The 26398-nt window shown below is 42.0% G+C and overlaps 1 protein-coding gene across 1 annotated transcript; it reads right to left on the bottom strand.

Moving 5' to 3' along the window:
- Positions 1-807: 807 nt before the first annotated feature.
- On the bottom strand, positions 808-26264 carry LOC110493427 (structural maintenance of chromosomes protein 3). The gene is made up of 30 exons (XM_090195634.1): positions 26039-26264; positions 25302-25377; positions 25104-25142; positions 24918-24985; positions 23832-23903; positions 23648-23727; positions 23453-23531; positions 22639-22756; positions 22085-22260; positions 21765-21845; positions 21003-21167; positions 19871-19992; positions 19332-19545; positions 19058-19161; positions 18159-18258; positions 16387-16547; positions 16022-16163; positions 15709-15859; positions 15245-15395; positions 12673-12826; positions 11906-12064; positions 8584-8691; positions 7911-8019; positions 7560-7702; positions 7040-7144; positions 5870-6082; positions 5279-5470; positions 3123-3300; positions 2186-2292; positions 808-1988 (listed from the first exon to the last, which is right to left on the bottom strand). The coding sequence occupies exons 1-30, from the start codon at positions 26051-26053 to the stop codon at positions 1917-1919; spliced, it is 3654 nt and encodes a 1217-aa protein (XP_090051760.1). The 5' UTR covers positions 26054-26264; the 3' UTR covers positions 808-1916.
- Between the last annotated feature and the right edge of the window lie 134 nt (positions 26265-26398).

The following is a 26398-nucleotide window of genomic DNA, read 5'->3' as shown; positions in this document are numbered from 1 at the left end:
TATCTATCCCAGATGTCTGGCTGACTCTGGGTACACGGTCTGGGGGGGGGGGTCTCACCCTTTCACATTCATGAACAGTGCACTGGGTTACCCTGGTCCCAGAGAGACTAACTGGCAAGACAGCACAAACAGACGTTGGGCCAGGCTAGGTCATGGGGATTTCATCAGACAGAAAATAAAAAGTGTGAGGAGACGAGAGAATCACAATTAACTTCTGGGTGTCCCACTTGGCAGATTGAAATCCATTCAATGGTTCAATTAGGGCCATTGATCAGATGTTAATCTGGGTTTCATTACCTTCCTGACTAGTCATACCACTATACGGTTTCAGATTGACATCTTATCAACCAACGTCAGAAATACTGTCAGGCTCATTGGTAGAAATATATTTTCTTTGTCATATTTAGGTGCCCCGCATGGCAGAATGAAATTCATTCAATGGTGGCCATTGAATGTTCAGCTGGGTTTCTGGTAGCTAGCCTCTTCACTGATATGATCCCCATGTCTGATATTACATCCTACAGCATGAAACACCAGTAGGCTCATTTGGTGATATCAAGTGCCATGATCACAAATCAATCTCTGTGCCACTCCTCTAGACATTCACTATGTATATTATAGGTCCCTCGTTACACCTCGTGGTGTAACTTCATCTTATTCATGGTCCATGTAGTTACCAGACAGATGTATGGTTCGGGAGGTGAAGAGTTTGTGACCTAGCGCCACCCAGTGGTATAATGATACACAGATCACATGTCACACTACAACTTACTTCACTACAAATGCACACAACTTCTCTTCAGGAAATGTCCTTATACGATTTTTATTGTTTTCTAATAGAGTAACATGGAGAGAACAAATAGTTAAAATGCTGCAGTCAGTGTAGAACTAACTGGTTACAAGATAATGACCTACAACAGGGAATGCCAAGACACTGTTAACAAAAAGAAAGAATACAAAAAAATTCAGATTGTTTCAAACCATTTTTCTGGTAACGACATTACAACAAGTTAATAATATGTCATATCTTAAAAAAGATTATTCTGACAAACGGGTTATTATTTCTCTGTCTTTCACTATATCTCACAGTTTGAGATTCAAAGTGACCAACCAATTTATGATGAAAAATCCTCAGCACAACATCAGCACAGACCAACAGTTTCAAATAAAAAAAGAACATGCATTTAAATCTGAAAGGTTCTCCATTTTCAATAAACAATGAGGTCAAAGGCTGCGCCAGCACTGAAATTCACCCTCATCTCAAACATCAACATGACCACCTGAAAACATTGTTAAAAATAAAATAAAAACGGGCCAGAAAAAAACAAAATGAACTTTTATTTCCCCTCCTTGGCCACTAAGACGATGGATGTCGTCATAACGATGTCATAGAAGAGGGAACAGTGGTGGAGCTACTGAGCGCTAGATGATGGACCTGGGAGTTCTGACGCTAGATGATGGACCTGGGAGTTCTGACGCTAGATGATGGACCTGGGAGTTCTGACGCTAGATGATGGACCTGGGAGTTCTGACGCTAGATGATGGACCTGGGAGTTCTGACGCTAGATGATGGACCTGGGAGTTCTGACGCTAGATGATGGACCTGGGAGTTCTGACGCTAGATGATGGACCTGGGAGTTCTGACGCTAGATGATGGACCTGGGAGTTCTGACGCTAGATGATGGACCTGGGAGTTCTGACGCTAGATGATGGACCTGGGAGTTCTGACGCTAGATGATGGACCTGGGAGTTCTGACGCTAGATGATGGACCTGGGAGTTCTGACGCTAGAATGGGAATAGATTCCAATAATGGCTGACCATAGAGTCCTGGTTGAGTTCTGTCGGAGTGGAGAAGACTGAAGGCTCAGAGTTAGGCAGTGCACTACGGAGGTGGATGAGGAAGAGTTGATTATTCTTAACCATGGGTAGTGTCGTCCTCCACAAAGTCTTTCGCCTGCTCTGCCGAGATCACGTCAATGTGACTCACCTGGAAACACACACACAGTGAGTGACCAATGCCTGTGTCTGAGTTCCACTGAGACAACCATCTTATGAAACATACTTTTCACGTCTCTGAATGCCAGAGGTTATTAAACTAGTCTAAAACTAGCCAGGGAGGGAGTAGCCAGTACCCACACATTCATACCGATGTGGACCAACGTATAAACGTTTAAGTAACTTCACCTTGTTTCTGAACTTGACTCCGTAGAACTTGTCGGCTGACTCCAGAAGCTCAGGTCTGAAAGTAGTGGTGATAAACTGGGCATGGCCCGCCAGCTCTACAATCATATCTGGAACACACATTACACACTGGTAAGGATAAGAGATTTATAGATATGTTATAATGCTCACATTTCTTCATGCTTGCTTGAAGGATTGTGGTTGCCTGACGACTCAAACTGAATTCTTCCACTGCTCTATATGACTGCCATCATTGAAGCCATTTGTGAGGACGTCAAAATGATGGGTGTTGTACAAAACAAAGTCAACAGCTATTGGTTCATTTCTAACCAATCAAGAGTATCAAAGCCAATGACAAATTTTCAAATTGCTGCTTTGCTTAAGTGTGTTCGGGCTCTGGCCCAACCCATCCGTTTCTGGGACCAATCACAACATGTTAGAGTTCTAGAAATCTTTGGGGAGGTACTCAGATCCAGACTCATTGTGGAGAAGAAACTAACGTCCATGGGAGTAGCGTTTGGCCTGAGCAAGGAGTTCAGGCAGCCAGGCAAGGGTTGTGGATGGCCGAACATTGAAAATCAAGACAGAAAGGCTAGCTGTAAATTCAACAGACTTATTAAAGTCAGAACATTTATTTTACAGATACATTTGTCATTCAGCAGACGCTCCAGAGTGACTTACAGGAGCAATTAGGGTTAAGTGCTTTGCTCAAGGGCACATCGACCGACTTGACTCGGGGATTTGAAACAGCGACCTTTCAGTTACTGGCCCAACGCTCTTAACTGCTAAACTACCTGCCACCCATTGAAAATCAAGACAGAAAGGCTAGCTGTAAATTCAACACACTTACTCCATCTCTTCTTATCCAAGGGAGGCCGTCTGTGAGTGGTTGTGTTGTATACAATATGCTGTATTTATTTGCTATGAGTGGTGTTATTACCCGAGACAGCCTTCCTGTGCTGTGCGTCCAGGGCCTGGTCGATCTCATCAAACAGGTAGAAAGGAGCGGGGTCACACTTCTGGATGGCGAAGATGAGGGCCAGGGCCACCAGGGACTTCTGACCTCCAGAGAGCTGCTGCATCTCCCTCATCTCCCCCTGCTTCCCCGTGAACGACACCTGGAGGGGGGCAAGACCAGAGAAACACATGTGGAATATTATTGAAAAGGATATACACATACAGTGCCTTCGGAAAGTATTCACGCCCCTTGACTTTTTCCACATTTTGTTTTGTTACAGCCTGAATTTAAAATGGAATCAATTGAGATTTTGTATCACTGGCCTACACACAATACACCATAATGTCAAAGTGGAATTGTGTTTTTTGTAAATAATAAAAAATGAAAAGCTGAAATGTCTTGAATCAGTAAGTATTCAACCCCTTTGTTATGGCAAGCCTAAACATGTTAAGGAATAAACATTTGATTAACAAGTAAGTTGCATGGACTCACTATGTGTAACAAGTAAGTTGCATGGACTCACTATGTGTGTGCAATAATAGTGTTTAACATAAATGACTACCTCATCTCTGTACCCGACACATACAATTATCTGCAAGGTCCCTCAGTCAAGCAGTGAAATTCAAACACAGTCAACCACAAATACCTCGCAAAGGGCACCCATTGGTAAAAATGTATCCCTTTGAGCTTGGTTAAGTTATTAATGACACTATGGATGGTGTATAAATACACCCAATCACTACAAAGATACAGGCGTCCTTCCTAACTCAGCTGTCAGAGAGGAAGGAAACCATGAGGCCAATGGTGACTTTAAAACAGTTACAGAGTTGAATGGCTGTGATAGAAAACAGAGGATGGATCAATAACATTGTAGTTACTCCATAATACTAATCTAAATGACGGAGTGAAAAAAGGCACGTAAGAATATATATACCGGTATATATTTTTTAAACATGTTTGCAATAAGGCACTAAAGTAAAACTGTAAAAAATGTGGCAAAGAAATTAACTTTGTCCTAAATACAAAGCGTTATGTTTGGGGCAAATCCAACAACACAACACTTAGTACAACTCTTCATATTTTCAAGCATAGTGGTGGCTGCATCATGTAATGGGTATGCTTGTCGTCGGCAAGGACTAGGGAGTTTAGGATCAAAATAAATGGAATGGAGCTAGAGGAAAACCTGGTTCAGTCTGCTTTCCAAAAGACACAGAGACAAATGAACCTTTCAGCAGGACAATAATCTAAAAACACAAGGTCAAATATACACTGGAGTTGCTTACCAAGACTAATATCGTTTTTACTTAAATTGGCTTAAAAATCTATTGCAAAACTTGTAAATGGCTGTCTAGCAATGACCAAGAACCAACTTGACAGAGCTTAAAGAATTTTAAAAGAATAATGGGCAAATATACATGAGATATTTCTGTATAAAATGTTCTATAAATTAGTAAAAAAATTCTGAAAACATGTTTTCACTGTCCTTATGGGGCATGTGTGTAGATGGGTGATATGTATTTAAATGTTTATTGATTTTGAATTCAGGACGTAACAACAAAATGTGGGTATGAATACTTTCTACATACACAACTAGAGGGTACAAGATATGTTTTGAATTGGCTACATAGTTATTAGTCCGTTCTCTATCATATTTTATGGGCTAGGCCTTCCTGGTGCCGCAATGTCCGACTGTCTCTCTCCTTGAGCAATGGCCTAATCGACTAGTCTTGCACACATGAAGGTCATGCCACCGTGGTGTATGGTGATACGCGCAAACACAGACGATACTCAACTACACTTAGACATTTCAACTTGTGTATTCTACCTTCCAACATTAGTTTAAGACCCCAACTGAGTTCCTTCAACATCCCTGTTCTACATGAACCTGGAAACCTTTTTTCAATATTAGGAAGAAAAGGTGACATGAGCAACAGCAAACTAGGATAATGTAATAGTCAATAATGAAACTAATCATTTCTTGTCCATGCATGATTACTTTGTGTAAAATTGGGAAAAAAGAATACCATATAAAAGCTATTCAGAGTACATATGACATTTTCACTATTTGTCACAAATCTCTCTCGTGGTTCTCGGGTTCACTCTCAAACATACACACACCGGTCCACAAATACTCTTACCCTGATGCCGACTCCGGTGAACTGGTCTACAGAGGGCACACTGCTCTGAGAGCCTGAGCCCTTCTCGCTGTCGGTGCCCCCCTCCCCCTCGTCCTGGGACTGACCCCCCTCCGTGTCACCCTTTTTCATCACCAGGGTGGCCTTGCCCCCTGGAACCAGCTTCTGGAACACCTCACTGAAGTTCTTAGACACCTGAGCAGAGGAAAGATGGAATTTGTCATGATATGGTTAGTCACTTTGTTTTTTTTCTCTTTGTTTTTTTATTTTACCCCCCTTTTCTCCCCAATTTCGTGGTATCCTATTGTTAGTAGTTACTATCTTGTCTCATCGCTACAACTCCCGTACGGGCTCGGGTTAAATCATGAACATTTGTGTTGAAGGTTAAGGACTTATTCGGGGGGTTGAATACTCTGATTGAGACCTTGCTCAGGAGTACAGGTGTATGTGCAGAAGGCATCACAGTCTGTTAGAGACGTAAATCAGGTTGAAAGCGTACCAATTTGATACTCGATTGAGGTTTTGATTCAAGGGTTGAAGCGCACCCGTCACCTAATGATGGGGTTGGTAACTTTCCCAGTGAGGATAACGTACCTGTTTGAATGTGAGCTGGATGGCCTCGTACTTCCTGAGCTCCAGCACGTTCATGAGCTCCATGATGGACTTGTGTCCTCGCTCCAGCTCGTCCTGGCGCTTGATCAGCTTCTCCTTCTGCTCAGAGAAGTTGACAAACTGGTCCAGGGCCTTCTTGTTCACGTGGCTGTACTTCTTCAGCTCTGTGTTGCACTGCTCTAGCTTACGGAACAGCTACAGAGGGAGGGAGAGGAAGAGAGAGAGAGAGTTAGGGTAACATTAAACATGTCTTGTTCTCGTGGCCGTACTTCTTCAGCTCTGTGTTCCACTGCTTCAGCTTACAGAACAACTTGTGGAGAGGAACATTTGGATGAAGAGGCGAGGTAACGCGTTACTACACATGCTGTATTGTAGACATACACGATTCCGTCGAAAAGCTCGATGGCAAAGTGCCAAAGAGGATATTTCTAATCATCATCTCTTGAGTATGAAGAGGAGTTGAAAAAAACATAATCCCAACTCTGACACGTATCCCTCCAAGACACTCAAAACTATTAATAATCTTCAGTTTCTATGTCAAGTCAAGAGACCTATCAAAAGGAGAGGCTGTATAAGAGGTAGATTATCATCCTTTGGCTTCATCCACTTCTAGAATCCACTATCTGACCTGGCCAGCTAATCAAAACTCAATGTCTTGGGGAGAAAGATTAAGGAAGCTAACGCTCATCCTCACGAAGTATGGGATATTTCTAGTCTGGTCAAGGAGACACACACTTATGAGAGATGAGCCAGCAGCCCACTCGACACACACCGAGGTGCCCAGGGATGTCTGGCGGCAGGAGCCGGCTAACTAGGTTTCTGAGTCACAGTGAGGTGGCTGCTGCTGCTTTCATAAGTGTGAGAGTGGGTGGGCGGTGTCTCAGCCGTGTGTATGTGACCAGGCCCTGGCCCCTCGGTCGAGGCTTGAGGAGGCTCTCTGAGATTATTGTCGTCGTGACTGTTTGGCTTTGGCTTCTAATCAAAGTCCTGAAAGTTATAAACAGGACAGGGAGTCCAGAGAGAGAGAGTTTGTTTACCTATAGAGTGTGTGTTCAGAGTATGTGTGCAGGTTTATCCCTAGGGAGTGTGTGTCTATACTCCTAGAGAGAGAGTGTGTGTGTGTGTGTGTTTATTCCGAGAGAGAGAATTCACCTGTTTGAGTGTGAGGGTCTGGTACTTCTCGAAGGCCTCCTGTGGTAAGGACCCCAGCTCCCTGATCTTCTTCATGCACTCCTCTTTCTTCTTCAGCAGCATGCCCTGTAGTAGGAGTAGTAACAGTACTTTATTACCACACAGCATCAGCAATGATCAGAGACACAAGGCGCAAAAACAGGTGTTACCTATCAGGTATTTTAAACTATTCTAATATCTGCTTATCTGTCGTCTTTCAACATAAATGGTCAAGTCTTATGTCGAATGTATTTTTAGTCGTGTGTATGGACTGCAGGAAGATTAGCGTCGTCATGGGGTCAGTCAATGGGCATCCGAATAAGGTACAGTAAGTAGCCTTGGTTTGTGCGAGCCAGAACGGCTCATAGGAGCAGGAGCCCATCTCCTGTTTCTGTACACCGACTGGGCAGGATGCTAGTCTATTGCAGGGCCTTTACCCCCAATCTATCCAAAATAATGGAAACACTGAACTCTAATTTAGCTGACGATTGAAAAGGCGGACCTGTCGGTTGGTCATCTTCTCCAACTCCTTGGTGTCATGGTTGATGGCGTCGTTCTGTTCCTTCTCTACGTTCTTCCAGCGGTCCATGCTCTTGGCGTGGTCCTTGACCTCAATCTCCGCCTTGTCGATCAGCACATCCAGGTCTGGGGGATGAACAGGGACAGTTGGCACTTTGAAGACGTAACTATTGTACTTGAGTTGTACCTCTATTGATATTGACGATTGTGTGTAGGTTTTCATCAATTCAGGTCAAATAACGTACTACTGTTCAAGAGAGACCAATACAATACTTCCTGTGAGCTCCATTATATTGCTAATGCCTGTGTGTGTGTGTGTGTGTGTGAGACCTACCCTCGGAGCGTGCCAGTGTATCTTTGATGCGTTTGTTGATTCCCTCCAGCTCTGAGGAGGTGGCTGTGAGCATGGTGCCTCCCTCAGTCTCTCTCAGCTCATTCAACTCCTACAGGATCACATGGAGAAAGAAGTTAATGAGGAGTAACAAACACATTTACAAGCGCTTCCCTATGTCTCTCTCAGCTCATACATCTCCTACAGCAGTGGTATTCAAAGTCGGGAATAAAAAAATAAACGGTACAGATTATCGTATGGGACAACATACAATCGTTTTTGAGAAAGATATTTAGAAAAATGACATTTTAATGAGTATTTATTTAATGGTTTCTTTTCATTTTGATAACAGATTAAAATGTAATGAATTGAAGGTTATTTGTTGATGTAAAAAAGTTAATGCTGCAATTTTAAGGTTGTGTCAATATGTGGGGGTGGGGTCACGAGATATTGTGAAATAAATTCTGACTGAAAAAATGTTAAAGATTAAATAAATGAAAAATAATAATAAAAATGTCACTATTGTGATATGGAATTCTACCTGTTCTAGGTTCCCATCTAGACATTCTGGAACCGGACCGGTTCTAGTTTCTGTTTGGAAAATTGTGGAACAGTACCTCTACTGTGGAACCGGACTTGTTCTAGGTTTAGTTTTGCACATTGTGTAACACCATACCTGTTCTACTTGGTCGAGGCGTTTCCGTAGGTTCTCATTGAGGTACGTCTCCACCCTGGTCATGATCCCCTCCAGCTTGATCCTCTCATTCAGCAGCTGCCTGTTGTCCTACACACAAAGATAACATGATGAATTGCTCCTTTCATACAACAATACATCACACACAAACACAACAATCATGTTTGTTGTTCAACATTCTTGTCCTCATCTTTCATAACAAAATACAGAACACATTTCAGAGAGAGAGACTCCCTCTGTTTGTAATAGAATAGATGAGAGAAATAGAGCGTACCCCCCCACTCACACCCCAAACAAAGGAGCCTTCATAAGAAAGAAAGAGAAATGAATTTAGAGGAAAAAAAATATGAAAAGAACTGCAGGCGGGGAGAGAAAGAGAGAGGAGACTGAGGGTCACAGCCCGTCTACCTACTCCTGTACAGAACATGAGTCTATTTCTATAATCGGGGACGATTGCATAACGTTAGCAGATAGAACGGCTGAGGTGGCTACTGAGGTGGTCATTGTGAGCAGCTGGTAGTGTGTCTGTGTGGTTGGCTGTGAATGCAGTGCCCACACCACCGCAGCTAGCTAGCGCTCAACTCATCGAGGACACTTAAAAATCGACTGTGAGTCTGAGGGTGTTTTTGTATCAAAAAGGCAAAGCTGTTAACAATCCATGTATGATATAACAACGGAAGGAACAAGACAGGGAAATGATCATAAGCCATCATTTTCTTCTATCATCAGGGACAGGGTGATAAATTAGAATCAAGTGAACTTTTGGTATTCATTCAATCACTGTCTGTATTCTTGATAACATCCACAAACTTTCTCAACCAGGTAATACATCATTCGGGGCAGAAGATACATACCCCGTACAGTACAGGCCTAATTACAAGCAAATACATACCCCATACAGGCCTAATTACAAGACGATACATACCCAGTACAGGCCTAATTACAAGCAGATACATACCCAGTACAGGCCTAATTACAATAAGATACATGTGCTAAATGACTTTCTATGTTCTGAACTGGCATGTAGAGCTCTGGTGGAACTCATCAATACCTTGCCAAGAAACAGCATTTGATTTAGATGTGTGGTATGAAACATTTTGTGATACTATATATTCTGAAATATGGGAAAAAAAAGTATGTGAATAAAGAAGCCCAGGAAAGTTTACAAGCCGAACAAGTCTTATTGGAATGATAAGCTAAAGGATCTATGGTCAGTAATGCACAAGGCTAAGAACTTATTTTTACAGTGTAAAGATAGGAATATACAAGAGAACATTTTAGGAAGGAATTTAAGAAAAAAAGAGCATGTGTTTGATAAAAGACTGCACCTATTTAAATGGAGATATAAGAGAGGGCAGTTATTACACCTTGAGGGGATACAGACAATAAATCCTCAAGGGGGCTGAACTCTGATATTACACAGGTTCTTAAGGAGTGGGAGAAGGGGTTTGCTAGATTGTTCTCAGGTATTGAAAATGTAGCATATTTTGAGGAATCATTTTATAAAGACACATGTTCCCAGAGAACTAAAATGGAAAATAAAATGTCAGATCCCTCGTATATATGTAACCCGTACTTAAATGAGGAGCTGTCTGCAAAAGTTAAGAAAGTGATTGTGTTTAGGCTAAGTGTTTAGCCTAATGAGGTTTAAAAATCCCCTAAATTGACGGTAGGCTGTCATTGTAAAAAATAATTTGTTCTTAACTGACTTGCCTAGTTAAATCAAGGTTAAAAAAATACAAAAATAATAATAATTAATAATAATTGCTCCAATTTTTTTTGGAGTACAGTATACTGCCATACAAGTCTATAGTGAATCCCATTCCCATATCTTCAAAACAATGACCCGAGAGTGCCATTGAACTATAGAGGCATAAGTTTATTAAGTACAGTTTATAGATTATATTCATCCATCCTCAACAATAGGCTATTGACCTTTTTGGAGGATAAAAACATTCTGGTGGAAGAACAAAACAGAAGTCCAGCCTGTACAGATCATATCTTCTCGGTCTGTACAATAATCAGAAATAGATTACACGAAGAGAAGCCTACTTTTGCATGTTTCATTGATTTCCAGAAAGCTTTTGATTTTGTATTGTCTAGTTAAATAAAAGGTTAAATTAAATAGAATTAAAACATTGATTTTGTAAATAGGGATCTTTTAGCCTATAGTTTGTTAAAGACGGGTTGATGGGAAATGTTATCGTACAGATTGGTTTCCCACACCCTCGGGACATAGATATAGACATAGATATGATTAAAAAACAACTATTGATGCAATTTGGGGGAAAAATGGGTGGAGATTAATCATAACCCCAAATTGAGAACCTTTTGTTTGATTATGGGTGAATTTGTGTGTGAGAGATATATTATGCATAACCTACCTAAAAGCAAGAGATCGCTATGTGCACAGGTAAGATCAGCGATATTGCCTCTGCGTATTGAAACAGGTCGGTATTGTGGTGAAATGGAAGAGGAAAGACTATGTAACTATTATGACCTCGAAGAAATGGAGAATGAAACTAATTTTATCCTCTATTGCCCTTCCTACCACGATATACGCTTGCTCTTATTCCAGAAAGCACACCAGATATACCCTGGCATCATGTGGCTGAGCGATGAGAAGAAACAACATTTTCTTTGGTCCATTGTGTATTTCCATTTGTGGAAAATGTAGATAAAGACTGGAGTAAAAGAAAAGGGCTACCTATAATTGCATTGTAAAAATGTTTACCTTCTATGTGGTAAATTGTACGTGTGTATATAGATTGTGTATAGGCTTGTCTCCCAAATGAATCTTCTCTTTGTGCCAGACTGGGTTTAAATGCCTTCTGTTTAATATGTATTTATTTATCTGTATATGCATGTATGATTTTACTGCTCTAGGAATATAATTATTGTTTGGATAACCTTATTTAATATTATGTACTGATTGAACTTGTTTCACTCTTTATGCGATGCGTAATGCAGAGAACAGAAGAAGAATGATCATTACAATAATTCACTGTGGTATTGCAATGTTTGTTTATGTGTCAATTAATTCACAAGGGATGTGTTGCCAATTCGTGATGACAAAAATAAAAATGTAATTCATTCATTCTAGATATAATCTGTGCCCCAATTTAAACGTGTTTCCTGTCTCTAGCTGTAATGTTTACATGTTGGAGTGGTCTGATTTCGACGTCAAGGTCTTAACAGTAGGTAAAACCATCCAGCTATCCAGCCATTCAAACACCACATACATCCACACAGTGCCCCGTTTAAACTTGTTCCCCCTGTAGTGTTTCATTAACTGTCTCCTTACCTGCTGCAGCTGTCTGATCTCGTCGTTGAGGTCATCAACACGTCTCTGGTCCTCCAGACTGAGCTGAGAGAGCAGGTCTGTCCCCAGCTCAGCCTTCAGAGACTCCCTGGTGGACTCCATGGCATGGAGACTGGCCTCTAGAGACTGCAGTGAACGTTGCTGTGAGGAGAGAACAAAGGAGAGATAGTTGAAGAGAGGAAGAGTTACAGGGTAGACTCCATGGAATGGAGACAGGGCTCTAGAGACTGGAGAGAGTGATGCTGTGAGGAGAGATTAAATGGGTTGAAATTACTTTATCAATGCCCAAAAGATGACATTTGGTTTGCAAGCAGCAGGCACAGTTTATGCTAGAACAGTGCAGCAATGTGTTCATGTGTTCAACTGGTGGACTACATGTACAAGATAATTCAAGAAGTCTAGACAGAAGAAGACAGCAACAATCATAAAGTTAGCTATATAACTATAGGCTACCTTAGGCATGAATGTCTTCTCAGACTGCTGCATTTTCTCAAATGTAAAAAGGCGGGGTGCTTGTCATGGCAGCATAATACTGACATTTGTAGGGTATATAAATACACCCCTCTTATCATCCTCCTGGATGTGTACGGTACTTTTCTGAATCTCAAAACAATCGGACATTTTTTGGTCATAACGCTGAACTGGATCAAGGTCTGATTCAGTCAACTACGGCTACATTTTATTCATGATTCCCTTGAATAGGGCCCGATAGAAACCAAGAGACACATTGAAGTCCAAATCAACCTCACCTTCGGCATGAACGTCTTCTCGGACTGCTGCCTCTTCTCCTTGAGCATCTTCATCTCAGACAGGATGGAGTCTCTGGAGGCCTTGAACTTCCTCTGCTGGGTCTCAATCTGTTGCATCTGGTTCATCAGCTGGTCGATCTCATTGTTGATACGTGATGCAGGGTTAAGGAACATACTTTATAAACAAATAGGACCTATATAACCTATAGATCTCATTGTTGATACATACAGGGGAGGGTTAAGGAACATACTTTATAAACAAGTAGGACCTATATAACCTATTGATCTCATTGTTGATACATACAGGGGAGGGTTAAGGAACATACTTTATAAACAAGTAGGACCTATATAACCTATAGATCTCATTGTTGATACATACAGGGGAGGGTTAAGGAACATACTTTATAAACAAGTAGGACCTATATAACCTATAGATCTCATTGTTGATACATACAGGGGAGGGTTAAGGAACATACTTAATACATGAGATAGATCTTTCGTTTTCCATATAATTGAAGTGGCCATCAGCAATTTAAACAATAAAAAATTGGACTCCTTGCCCGTTTGGGTTAAAAGCTGAGGGACAGGGCTGGAGAAATGTAACCGCTCTCAAATGCATAGGACTGACGGTCCATGATATCAAAATTATAGTTTTAACCATGTTTTGAGTCTATATAGTGTTCGTTTACATTTACTTTGTTTACAAACATTGGCATATTTTTGGGGGGTATGACAGGTGAACTAAGCTCATCAGTCATTTCTAAATTTGATTCAATGGGTCCATATCATAATTAATAAGTCAAAAAATTATGTAGCAATGACAGATTGCCCCTTTAAAGACTGATTTAAAATAAAACAGACAGGCATCTCCCTAATGGCAAGCTTACCTAAGGGCCAGAGGTGGTGTAGATAAAAAAATATATCTATATAAATAAACATCCTTTTAAAATCATTGATTGAACCTCTGACTCATTGCTGGGGGCTTACAGGAGTGATGCCATGTCAACAATCAACTCAAGCGCGCGCACACACACACACGGCGTGGTGCTGCCTGCTACCAGTGACTCACAGAGAAAGAGGTCTGAGGGCAATGCTCTTGCTCTCCCTCTTTCTCTCACACTCTAGCTAATCCTCTTTGGCTCGCCATCACACACACTCATATTATACATGTAATCCTCCAACATCCACCTACACACACCTCCTCCCTCCTGCTGGGTTCAAGACATAACCTGGAGGCATGAAATACCCTCCAACCAGCCAATCACACACAACCTCCTGAGAACCAGGGAGAGGAAAACATGAGACACTCCATTACCTGCTTAATCCCCATGTTTTACAACTAAATGACATGAAACACCACACACTATCCCACCCATTTCAATACGAAACCTGTTCATCTTTTACACATTAAATCTCCTCCAACTTAGCGTGAGATAGATGACAACACACCATCACCTACTGAGCCCCTGTATTTAGGACTAAAATGGCATATTAGTATCTCTGGTGTCTGACTCACTTCAGGTCCACTGTAAGGTAGGGAGTTGAGTTAGTGTATGACAAGCTAGACTGAGACAGGACCATGGTAAATGGGTCAAATCACAAATCAATACATGCCTGTATTCCTGACTAATCAGAAACATAAACAGTGCCTATAAAATCCCCGATGCGGAAAACGCAGACAGAATCATGGAATCCAGATATTAAAACGGAATTCAACAATATTTTAAAACGCATTGAACTTAGTAGGGAATCAAATAAATGTATTGAATATTAATTTGCCAAAGTTTATCATAATAAATGAACAGAATGCATTAGTTATTCGTATTTCCTAAAACTGCGTGTCTACCACCTTGTTGTAGCCATTCGAGATGATGCTAATGAAAAGTCTTGTTAGATGGAAAGGGCTTTCCCGAAAACCTTTCCATTTAAAATGTTAACTACAAAGTAGCCTATGCTTTACCTGGCAGAATGATATGGTTATTTGCATCAGTATGTGTTTTGCAATCTCTACCGTCACGTGCACTACAAAAACACAAATGAACTCTACTCTATGTACATACTACCTCAACTAACTGGTGCCCCTGCACATTGACTCTGTACCGGCATCCCCTGATATATATATATATTTTTTTTTTTACTTCTTAAAGTGTTGTTGGTTAGGGGCTTGTAAGTAAGCATTTCACTGTAAGGTCTACCTACACCTGCTGTATTCGGCGCATGTGACTAATACAGTTTGGTTTGATTTAAACAACAGCCAAGTGTTTGGTGTGCACTAGAATGAAAAGGGTAACTACATCCAAAAATACACATTTCCAATTAAGTTGTTTTTCCTTTTTTTAAGTGTGATTTTGAGAACGAAAACTTGAAGAAACAGGGGAAAACAGAAACCTGGAAAAACAAAATGGAGAAAACGGAATTTGGGGAGAAACAAAGCGGATATTAGACAAAAACAATCAAATTTTATAAGGCCCTACAACAACAAAAAATCAGTTTGGGTCTTTAATTTAGAGGACTAGGAAGATCTGTATGAATGAATTAACCAACAAACTAACAATGGAGTTAAAAGATATGTTCGATGTTCCTGCGGAGGTTCTCGTTGAGTTTGGCCTCCAGCTCTCCCAGCTCCTCCTCAGCCTTCCTCATGTCCTTCTGCAGCTCCAGACGTGACTTCCTGGTGTCATAGTAACCCCCTGTCAGCGCCCCGCGGTGGGACACCTGGTCACCTGAGAGACACAGTAACAAAACAAAAAAAATATATATATATATATAAATAACAAAATCACACACCAGAAAAATAATTTTTTAAATTACAATTAACTAAATAAATAAACTGTCCCACAGCACACTAACTGGTATGGTACTGTGCTGGTCACCTCTGCAGCAGAAAAACACCCAACTCACAAACAACAAAAAACGTAAAATTTCAAAATCTACACCAAGAAACCTCTAGTTACTTGAACATAGACTGTAAAAGGCAGACCAGAATTGGTGTCATTTACATTAATTGACATCTTGATCACGTTAGTCGATACCTACCCTCCAGTGTTATGCAGTCCATGGTGAATGCCCTGGCCAGCTGGGTGGACACCTCCATGCTACGACAGATCAGGGTCTTTCCAAACACGTGCTTGAAGGCCTTGTCAAACTGCTGGCTGTAGCGCAGCTTGCTGATCATGGGGATGGCATCCTAAAGAAGAGAGAGAGGAAATATAGGTCAGTTTAACGCTCTTTGACGAGCCTAAGACATAGCAGGCCTGGGTCAAATACATAGTACGGTATTTGAGGTATGTTAGATTTTTTTTGCTTGGTTACACTTTTAGGACGATTCCATTCAAGAATATTCCCTTACGTTGGTCTCAGGGTAGGCGGTGTCCCTGACATCCAGCTTGCTGAGGGGCAGGAAGGTGACCTCTCCAGGCAGGTTCATCTTGTTGAACTCCGTCAGGATCTTGGTGCTCACCTCGTCTGTCTCCACTATGTGGTAAAACAACCTGGTCGAGAGAGGGACATGAAGGAGTATGAGCCAACAAGTTTGAGTAACAGTTACTTTTACATTGAGGAAACAAGCTTCTCTCTGGCCTTCTCAATGGTCTTTCCACGATTCACTGTGTCCCCTCTCCCCGTCTCCTTCTCAAAACACCCCGGAGGTCAGAGAGGAAGAAACTCAGATCTTCTCCTCCAATGTGTCCTCCAATCCAGGAGAAAAGAACTCACCTGGTTCCCGCGGTGACCTCCACACAGGTGTAGAAGGCGGGCTCACACTCAAAGTTGTTCATGACGATGCCATGGTAACCGTTGATGACGTGCTGGTTGATCCCCTTTCTGCGGAAATGCTCCAGCACCTTGTTGATGCTGTCAATACCGTTCAAAATGGCCTAATGTGGACAAAAACAACTAGATTTACCTTAACATTTCAACACTTTTTAAATGCATATTTATCTGTGGCGTAAGTGTCTTCATTAGGGATGGGCATTTGAAAAGATTTCGAATAATATCCTGAATTTTTTTGAGATATTCGGACAGTTGAAATAGATGCGTTTTAAAGAAAGCACTTGTTTTGATCCCCACGTCCTTGTCTACAACTCAATTGATATTAAAACAGCCTACCTGTTGGTTGCTCATTGTAGCCTAATCCTCATAATTTAGCCAATTTAATTCCATCATTCTAAATCCATTTAGCATTGATTAGAAATCTCCCAGTTCACTTGCTACACATGGAGCCTTTGATGGTAGTGAAGCTTTGATTGACCCACAATAAGCCACATGCGTGAAAAGTGTGTAGGCTACCGGCACCTCTTTATTTGTTATGGGGCCCAGTCATAAAAACAGCCAAACTGTTGTTTTCTTAAAATGTCATGGTCTATCTTTGTATGTACTCTCGGAAGTCATTGAAAACTAACGTCCGTTTGGATATTTATAATAATAGTGCCCATCACTAGTCTACGTAGGTGAAAATAGTGATTTTCCACATTCTGTTGTCCAAAAGATAAGTACTCTCTGTGACGTCCCGGGTATAAGTCAGCTTCGACCGGACCACTCAAGCAAGTAAAGACGGCAATCACCAAGCTAACCACCCGGAATTTTGATAGAACGTCATTTTGAGGAGATTTTGATTGAAGAAAGGACTGATTAGAGTGTGACTGAAAAAGTAATAAGCAGCTGAGTCATAGACATACACTGTAGATTTCTAGGAGAGTGGGAAGAAAGGGGTGGGCTGATTCTTTGTTAGACTGTCTTTACCTCTACGCAATTTCTTTCCCTAATAATTGGTTGAGTCACAAAATCACTACCTCTCTCTCTTTCCCCAATAATGGAGTCACAAAGTGAATCTTCAGTGTTCAGGTGGGATTGCTTTCATCAGTGACTCATCGTTGCTAAAGCCGAGCCATCGACCATCGGTTGAGTAGGTAGTGTGACGGTGTGTGTAGCCTTCATTTCATGGTGTGGACTTAGTAATTCATCTGTAACACCAGGCCCATGACATGACTGGTAGTAAACAGTAAATGTGTGGAAATCAGTGTCCGTGTGAAGGTGTGTGTATTCTTTCTCCTTGGCCGTGGGGCAGGGAGTAAATAAATGGATGGGTGTATGTAAAGGTGTGACCTTTGTAATCTATGATTGCCTCAGAAGATTTACCACAAGGCTAGTATGATCACGTGTAAAGGGGAAGGTGTGTGTCCTATCTAATCTGGCATTAATTCATAGATAAATGGAACTACCACACATGGTTTAGCATAAGGCTAGTAGGATGATATGGATTACATAGACATTCATGTAGAGGTGAAGGTGGGTCTTCTATAATTAATATGACTCATAGGTCAATCTAACGCAATAGGGGAGAGGTTATTTTGACCTTACAGGTGGCAGTATGATGATGATATGCATGATATGACAATGCATGCTAAGGTGCGAGTGTGTGTGTGTGTGTGTGTGTGTGTGTGTGTGTGTGTGTGTGTGTGTTTCGTTGGGTAGGAGGTCACACTGACCTTGCCGGTGGCTGCTCTAAGGAGCTGTTGTTTCTTCTCCAGCTCCTCTCGTTTGGCTGCCAGGGCCTGCTGCTCAGCGTTCTCCTCCCGCCACAGATAGCTGTTGGAGGCACACAGACAAACACACTGCTAGTTTAATGCATTAACTTGTCATTCAGTCCAAAAGACATTGTACCAAATTATGCAGCCAGGGCAAATATTGTAGATGCACATTTTGTTGAATCATTTCCAGGAAAATGCCTTAATTTTGAGAGCAGCTCTATTGTAAACATTAATGACCCATATGTCATATTCTATTCATCGTCTCTGGTCTTCTCCCTCCTCCTCACACAACTCAGTATCTCAAGGCCCTTCTCTACAGCACACAGTGCAAAGCACCAGGCAGCATCCATCTCACAGGGTTATAAATACCTCTCCATTGTTAAGGAGAGGAGAGGGGAAAGGCATGCTGACATTCACAGCAGAGCAGACCAGTCTGGTAAGGAAATAAAGGTTGCCAGGCGGAAGCTGAATGTAAGTCTTAAGGGGAACAACCATCCAACCTTTTACACAGTGGAGATCGAGTCAGGGCTTATAGGCCTTCGTCTTGGATTCCAGACAAAGTAGATACATATTTTCTCAGTAAATAAATATTTAAAGTGCAAACCCATGACTCAATGAGGAAAGAGTAAAAAATAAAATAAAAAAAGTTACGATTTATAAGATAGAATCAATATATAAAAGCGCAAACGATGACTCAACGAACATTGACCAAAAAGCAGTAAAGAAGAAAGAAAAGCGAGAAGACGAAGTAAAGAGTTACAGGTTCAAATCAATATCTTTGCCTAACAGTGCAATGACTCAACCCAAGAAACAAGATGGAGCAAAACAAATGATTAAGATATAGATCATGATCTTACTTTCTCTCGCTCTGCAGCTCGTCCTTCTTATTCTTGACTTCGTAGTATTTCTTGTCCAGCTCTTCCACCCTGGTCTTCACCTCATTCAGGTCCTGGTCCAGTTTCTACAGGGAAAAACAGACCAGTCAAATAGAAACTTGATCCCAAGAATTATAGAACAGAGTGAAATCTAGAACAGAATCAAAACGTTCTATTTAAACAAAATCATTTGCACTATAATCAACCATAATAGTTCCAATTAAACTGTTAATGAGTCATGAGTTAGGTTCTATACACTATACTGTTCCAGGTTCTTCTCCTTGTTGGTCTCCGTGTCCTCCAGGTCTTTATGGATGGCAGCAATCTGCCTCTTCTTGTCGTTGATGGCCTGGTCTAGGGACTTGAGTTCCTTCTTGATCCACTTGTCCCTCTCCTCTTTAGAAGTAAACTGGCTGCCACGGCCCTGCTTGGCGTACAGGTCTGTTCTCTCCTGGGTGGCCTGGGCCAGTCTGGGTGGAGCGAGGGATGACAGGAGGTGTTAAAAGGTACATAGGGAAGTTCAGAAAACAATTCTGAAGGGGGGGGGGCTTATTCCTTATTTAGTGGCCTACTAATAAGGTGCCATGTTGGACACTCCAGTCTTTCACCAATGAGGATTACAAGAGAACCAACTTCATTCACTTTCTAGTGGCTCAACATCAGGTGTCACTAACATTACATGGGGGGAAAATGAGTAAATATCCTTTTACTAATACATTAAAAAAAAAGTTGTTGCCTATTACAAACGATTAATTCATTGTTGAGCCTTGAGCAGTGTAGGGTTTTCCTACAGACCTGGCGATGCCCCTCTCCTCCCTCTCCTTCACAGTGTTGAACTTGGGCTCAGTCTCCTGCAGCTCCTTCTGCTTCTCCTCTATCTTCTCTAGCAGCTTCTGCCGCTCCTTCAGCAGACGTTTCTGGAAGAGGAATTCATTATTATTAAATAGAAACAAATAGTTACAACGGGTGACACTCAGAGGCATTTGAGGATACTCATACGTGTGCGGGGTCATCACTGAAATAAGTTCAAACGCCAGCAGATATTTTATCTACACACGTGATTACTCTAGATATGTCAACCATAAGGGAAAGGGGATACCTAGTCAGTTGTACAACAATGCATTCAACTGAAATGTGTCTTCTTCATTTAACCCAACCCCTCTGAAGAAGAGAGGTGCCGGGAGCTGCATTCATCAATGTCGTCGCAGCCCGAGAGCTTCCTAAAATCTGCTTTGATCCATATCACTCAGATAGGATCATGTGACTCCCAGCAGTCAGAAAGGCAGATGACGCAGGTACACCCACCTGCTTTCTCCCTACTTCCCTCTTCCCGCCCCCCTCCAACCATCCCAACAAAACAAAGCTAACAAGAAAGCTGTTGCAACATTCTCCCGGCCAGGTGGGCCTAATCCAACCTCGCTGAGATGCTGCTGTCTAATCTGCAACACACACAGGGATTGGGGCCAGATCTCTTCCCTTGGGCCACTGCCCAGAATGAAGCGATGCAGGGAGAGAGAGAAAGAGAGGTTAAGACTAGCAGTAGGGGGAGAGAGATGGAGGTGTGTGGTGAATCAGTGACGCAGATGGAGAGGCTTCTGTCCTTACCCTCTGAGAAAAAGAAGGGGGGAGGGAGGGATGGAGAAAAGAAGAGGCAGGGGGTGTTTGTGGTGTGGGGGGGATCATCACTGACGCAGATGGAGAAGCTCCCGTTCGGGGATGGAGAGGTAGGTACATAGTAGGTAAGGATGGGGGGGTCTCACACACACATCTAAACCCACACACAGTGACGCAGATGAGGAGGTTTCTGACCGCCCCGTTTCTTCGGTTCACTGTTGCCAACTACACATACACGCACACACACACCACTCTCTATCTCAAACACGCACATACTCACCCCGCCCTCCACCCCACCACTGTGCTCCCCTACCTTCTGTTCGCTGTTGCCGGCCAGCTCCTCCTGCAGGTCTTTGGATTTGAGCTCCAGCTTGGTCCTCTGTTTAATCTGCTCCTGTCTCTCTGAGCTCAGCTGCTCCTTCTCCTCCTTCATGGCACTGATCTTAGACTTCTTCTCACGCACCACACGCTCCGTCTCCTACAATGGAAGGAAGAGGAGAAGAGGCAATGAGAGGAATAATACGTAGACTAGATGGACACTGACTGTAGAGGAAATAGAAAAAAAGCTGGTCAGGTTTGCATACACAAGAGCCCTAAGATAGAAACCTCTTTTTGTTTTACCCCCCTTTTCTCTTAAATTTCGTGATATCCAATTACAATCTTGTCTTGTCGCTGCAACTCCCCAAAGGGCTCGGGAGAGGCGAAGGTCTAGTCTCGCATCCCCTTGAAACATGACCCGCCAAACCGCGCTTCTTAACACCAGCCCGCTTAACCCGGAAGCCAGTTGCACCATGTGTCGTGTGTCGGAGGAAACACCATTCAACTGATGACCAAAAAAAGACTGCAGGCGCCCGGCCCGCCACAAGGAGTCGCTAGAGCGCGATGAGCCCCACCCCCCGACCAAACCCTCCCCTAACCCTCCCCTAGTCCTTATCAGCATGGTTACAGGTACTGTGGTGGATGGATGCGTAACCATGACAGCTCAGTACAGTTTGTCTCGGTAATGTGAAAAGCTGATCACATCCATATACACTCCAAGCCATTCTGTGCAAATACTGTATGCAGAATCACTTACCTCTACTTTGTCTCTGGCATCCTGCTGGGCATCTCTCAGATGTCTGGACTTGTCTCCACAGGTCTCTCTCTTGGAGGACAACTGAAAGAGGAAACCGAATTTAAAGAACAGTTAACTATGCAATCAAAAATATCAAATGCCATTTAAAAAGGGAAGAATTTGAAAGGTCAGACCACAAAAGCAAACCCCTACCAACTGAAAGTTACTTTTTGTTAGACATCCTGTGCCCATGATAAATATCTGTCAAATCAAATTGTATTCATTTCTCAACCCAAACTCCATAAACACATTTAGTTGATTTAAAAAATAGATATTGTTACCTCATCCAGCTTGGCACGTGTCTCGTTGAGCTCCTGGTTATAGATAGTGTACTCCAGAGCCCTCCTCATCTTGTCCCACTTCTGGTACTGAGCCAACTCCTCCTTCTCATCCTCCAGGGTCTGGAGACGCTCCTCAATGTACTTCAGCAGCTCATTGATCTTCTCTCTCTTACCCTCTGGGGGAAACACAAAAACAGAGCACCAGTATGTTATTTAGGTCTACAGTTAAATCTACTGTGGTGGCCCAACCAAGGGCCATTTGTAATAGGAAAGGGAGATGATTATTCTGGGAAGTAAATTATATAGCCTTTCCTCTGAAAATTATTTGGAAATTGAAAGAGCAGCATTTACTTTGAAAGTTTGTGCGATAGGTCTGAAAGTCGACTGTTTTTTCCCGTAGATAACTGCACGCTTTGAATTTGTCTAAATAAAAACCAATCTTAGGTAGTGAGTCAGGATACCTCTGCTTAGATCTGGTGACTGAATGCATGTGAACAGAGTCTTAGATGGTGTCATCGTAGACATATAGAGAGACTTTGGTTCTTATATTGTACCTGTTTCCTTCATCAGGGAGATGGACTCCTCCTTGCGCTCGTCGTACACCCTGGTTCCTGCAACCTCACGCAGCAGCTTCAGACGCTGGGAATCAGGGGCTGTAGCCATCTGGTTAATCTGGATACATGATAAAGAGGGGAAACACACATGAACGATACCCATGTATAACTTACGTATAAAGTGATCTGGATACAGGATAAAGAGAGGAAACATATGAAAGGTATCCTATGTATAAAGTTATATGGTTGATCTGGATACATGATGAATCAAATTTTATGTCACATGCGCCGAATACATCAGGTGTAGCCCTTACAGTGAAATGCTTACTTACAAGGCCTTAACCAACAATGCAGTTAAGAAAAATACCTAAAAAACAAGAAATAAAAGTAACAAATAATTCAAGAGCAGCAGTAAAATAACAATAGCGAGGCTATATACAGGGGGTACCGGTACAGAGTCAATGTGCGGAGGAACCGGTTAGTCGAGGTAATATGTACATGTAGGTAGAGTTAATAACAGAGTAGCAACAGCATAAAGATGGGAGGCGCAAATAGTCTGGGTAGCCATTAGAGAGACGAAACATATTAAAGTTATCCTTTGTATAATTTATGTAGAAAGTTATATGGTTGTTCTGGACACAGATTACAAACAGGGGAAAACATGTTACTTAAGATATCATTGTATGAGACGTTGGGTTGTATGAACAGATATATAGTCAGCACAGTGGTGCAAAGAAACATGTTTGCAGCAAATAACCAATGAATGTTGCACAACGGAGCCTGTTTAGAGCATATGTTCATAGTGCCGTCTTACCTTCCCCTGCTTGACGATGTAGTAGGGGTTACTACGGGAGAAACCAGCACTCTCCAAGAGGTTCATGACATCATTTTTACTAGAACAAAATCAACATACGTGATTGCTGATTACATGATAGTTACATATTCAAACAGAGAGGCAATTTTCGATCTTTGCTCAGTCACAACAGATGTGTAGTCAACAGCCACTTACGTCACCATCTTCTTGTCTAAGAAGTACTGGTCCTTCTTGGCGCCGATGACACGGCGGAGGGATACCTCCTCTTTGTCGATCTGGAGGGAGAGTGAATTTATTGACCAACGAACGGAGAGATCTCAAACTAAACATGACTGACTAAATAGTCAAAGGCGACAATCATGTTTGGTGAGAAACTTACCGGCAACCTGTTGTCAGAATTGTCAAATATAATCTCCACAAAAGCTGAGATGACACGAGGACCTGTTCCCTCCTGCAGTGACAGGGAAAAACATTGTTATAACAGTGTTATGGGGTTAACAACAGACTGAGGATTGGACAGTAGTGGAGAGGGTAGTAAGTTTTAAGTTCCTCGGCGTACACATCACGGACAAACTGAATTGGTCCACCCACACAGACAGCGTTGTGAAGGAGGCGCAGCAGCACCTCTTCAACCTCAGGAGGCTGAAGAAATTCGGCTTGTCACCAAAAGCACTCAAACTTTTACAAATGCACAATCGAGAGCATCCTGTCGGGCTGTATCACCGCCTGGTACGGCAACTGCTCTGCCCACAACCGTAAGGCTCTCCAGACTCCAGAGGGTAGTGAGGTCTGCACAAAGCATCACCGGGGGCAAACTACCTGCTCTCCAGGACACCTACACCACCCGATGTCACAAGAAGGCCTTAAAGATCCTCAAGGACAACAACCACCCGAGCCACTGCCTGTTCACCCCGCTATCATCCAGAAGACGAGGTCAGTACAGGTGCATCAAAGCAGGGACCGAGAGACTGAAAAACAGCTTCTATCTCAAGGCCATCAGACTGTTAAACAGCCACCACTAACATTGAGTGGCTGCTGCCAACCTACTGACTCAACTCCAGCCACTTTAATAATGGAAATTGATGTAAAAAAATGTATCACTAGCCACTTAATATAATGTTCACATACCCTACATTACATCATTTCATATGTATATACTGTACTCGATACCATCTACTTCATCTTGCCTATGCCGTTCTGTACCATCACTCATTCATATATCTTTATGTACATATTCTTTATCCCTTTACACTTGTGTGTATAAGGTAGTAGTTGTGGAATTGTTAGGTTAGATTACTCATTGGTTACTACTGCATTGTCGGAACTAGAAGCACAAGCATTTCGCTACACTCGCATTAACATCTGCTAACCATGTGTATGTGACAAATAAATTAGATTTTGATTTGAACAACAGACTGAGGATTATATAATATTCATTACTGTTAGTATAACTTCCACTACTTACATGGAGCAAGGCCAGGCGCTGTTCGGGGCGAAGATGGCTGAATTCATCGCTGAGCACAAACTGAATGGCTGAAAGAAAAATAAACATTTGTTTGTATTATATACAGCAAATAAATGCATCACCATTTTTTATATTCTTCTAATTTCATATGGTAGAAAACATCAGAAGGGGAGAGCGCGCACATACCGTAGAAAAAGTTACTTTTTCCAGATCCATTTCTTCCCACTGTGAGAAAACAACATACAGGGAGGGAAATGTCAGTCAATCAATCAATGGATGGAAAGGCAGCAGGCCATTGTTTCCTCTACCTACATCGTGAGGTGTTGTTTATGACTAAAGATAGCTAGAGGTTTTTGGGAGAGAGTAAACTTTGCAGAATCTCACCGATGACATTGGACTTTGGACTGAAAGGATCCACCACAGTCTGGTCCCTGTAACTTCGGAACCCCTGAATGATGACCTGAGAGGATAAGAAGGGAAGTGCAACTGCTATCACAAATCTTAAATGATCCAAGCTTGCTAGTTACAGCAACATTGCATTGAATAAACGATTCAGACATCCACCAATAGTTTATTTTCACATGATGTTGAAATTAGCTGCCAACAATTGCTAGCCAGCTAACGTCTTAGCTATGTCAAAAGGCAAACTAATGTTATGCAAGCTGGATGGGGCAGTATCTTCCGAGCTAGCTTAGCTAATAACAAACGTTATCTCAATAGCTAGCTAATGTGACTACTTTATGAATGGCTTGTCTTGATAGCTAACTGGCAAGATAGTTAACTTATCTGCACTAACTAGTTACGTTAGCTGGATTGAAGAAAGTTACCACATATTGCTAGCTACTATAACATTAGCTAGCGACTAGCATCACTACTACTAGTACCTCAGCTAACTAGCCTACTGACAGACATGATCCAGAATTGTTTGCAATCCGGCACATGACAATTTTTGTAGATTACTTTTCTAAGTGCAGTATTGTAGACTATATCTAGCTAATTAGCTACGTGTAAATGTTAATTTATTTACAATACTTATTAGCTAAAGCTAGCTATCTGGCTAGGCCGCAAGCATCATTTTCAGAGAGCGGGTCGTAGACATGGAGCTCGCGCCGCTAGTTTACCTGTTTGATGTACATGGTCGCCTAATCAGGAACTTTCCTCAGAAAGCGAAACAAAAAACTTCAATAAATACCCCTTCTCCTTCAATAAAGGGAAGGTGGGTCTTTAAAGTGATTATTGTGAATATTTGTTCAAAATGCATGTATCCAAGTTTGTTGAAATATCCTGGCGAAAGAGAAACAACAAGGAAAATGGCGTCACGAGCGGGATGAAATGGAACAGTCAATAATGAGAAAAGAGGGGGGCATAGATATTTTGATTAATGCATATTAGATACAATCGAAATATAAAATGTTACTCGTTTACCCGTTAAAATATAGATATACTAAGGATATGTATGAATGTGAATTTGAGTCATACAA

This window comes from Oncorhynchus mykiss, chromosome 13 (assembly GCF_057628025.1).
Source record: "Oncorhynchus mykiss isolate SJ-2025 chromosome 13, ASM5762802v1, whole genome shotgun sequence".
NCBI classification, from domain to species: domain Eukaryota; kingdom Metazoa; phylum Chordata; class Actinopteri; order Salmoniformes; family Salmonidae; genus Oncorhynchus; species Oncorhynchus mykiss.
Note: the sequence above shows the minus strand (reverse complement) of the source record. Positions and strands in the feature narration are given on the sequence as shown.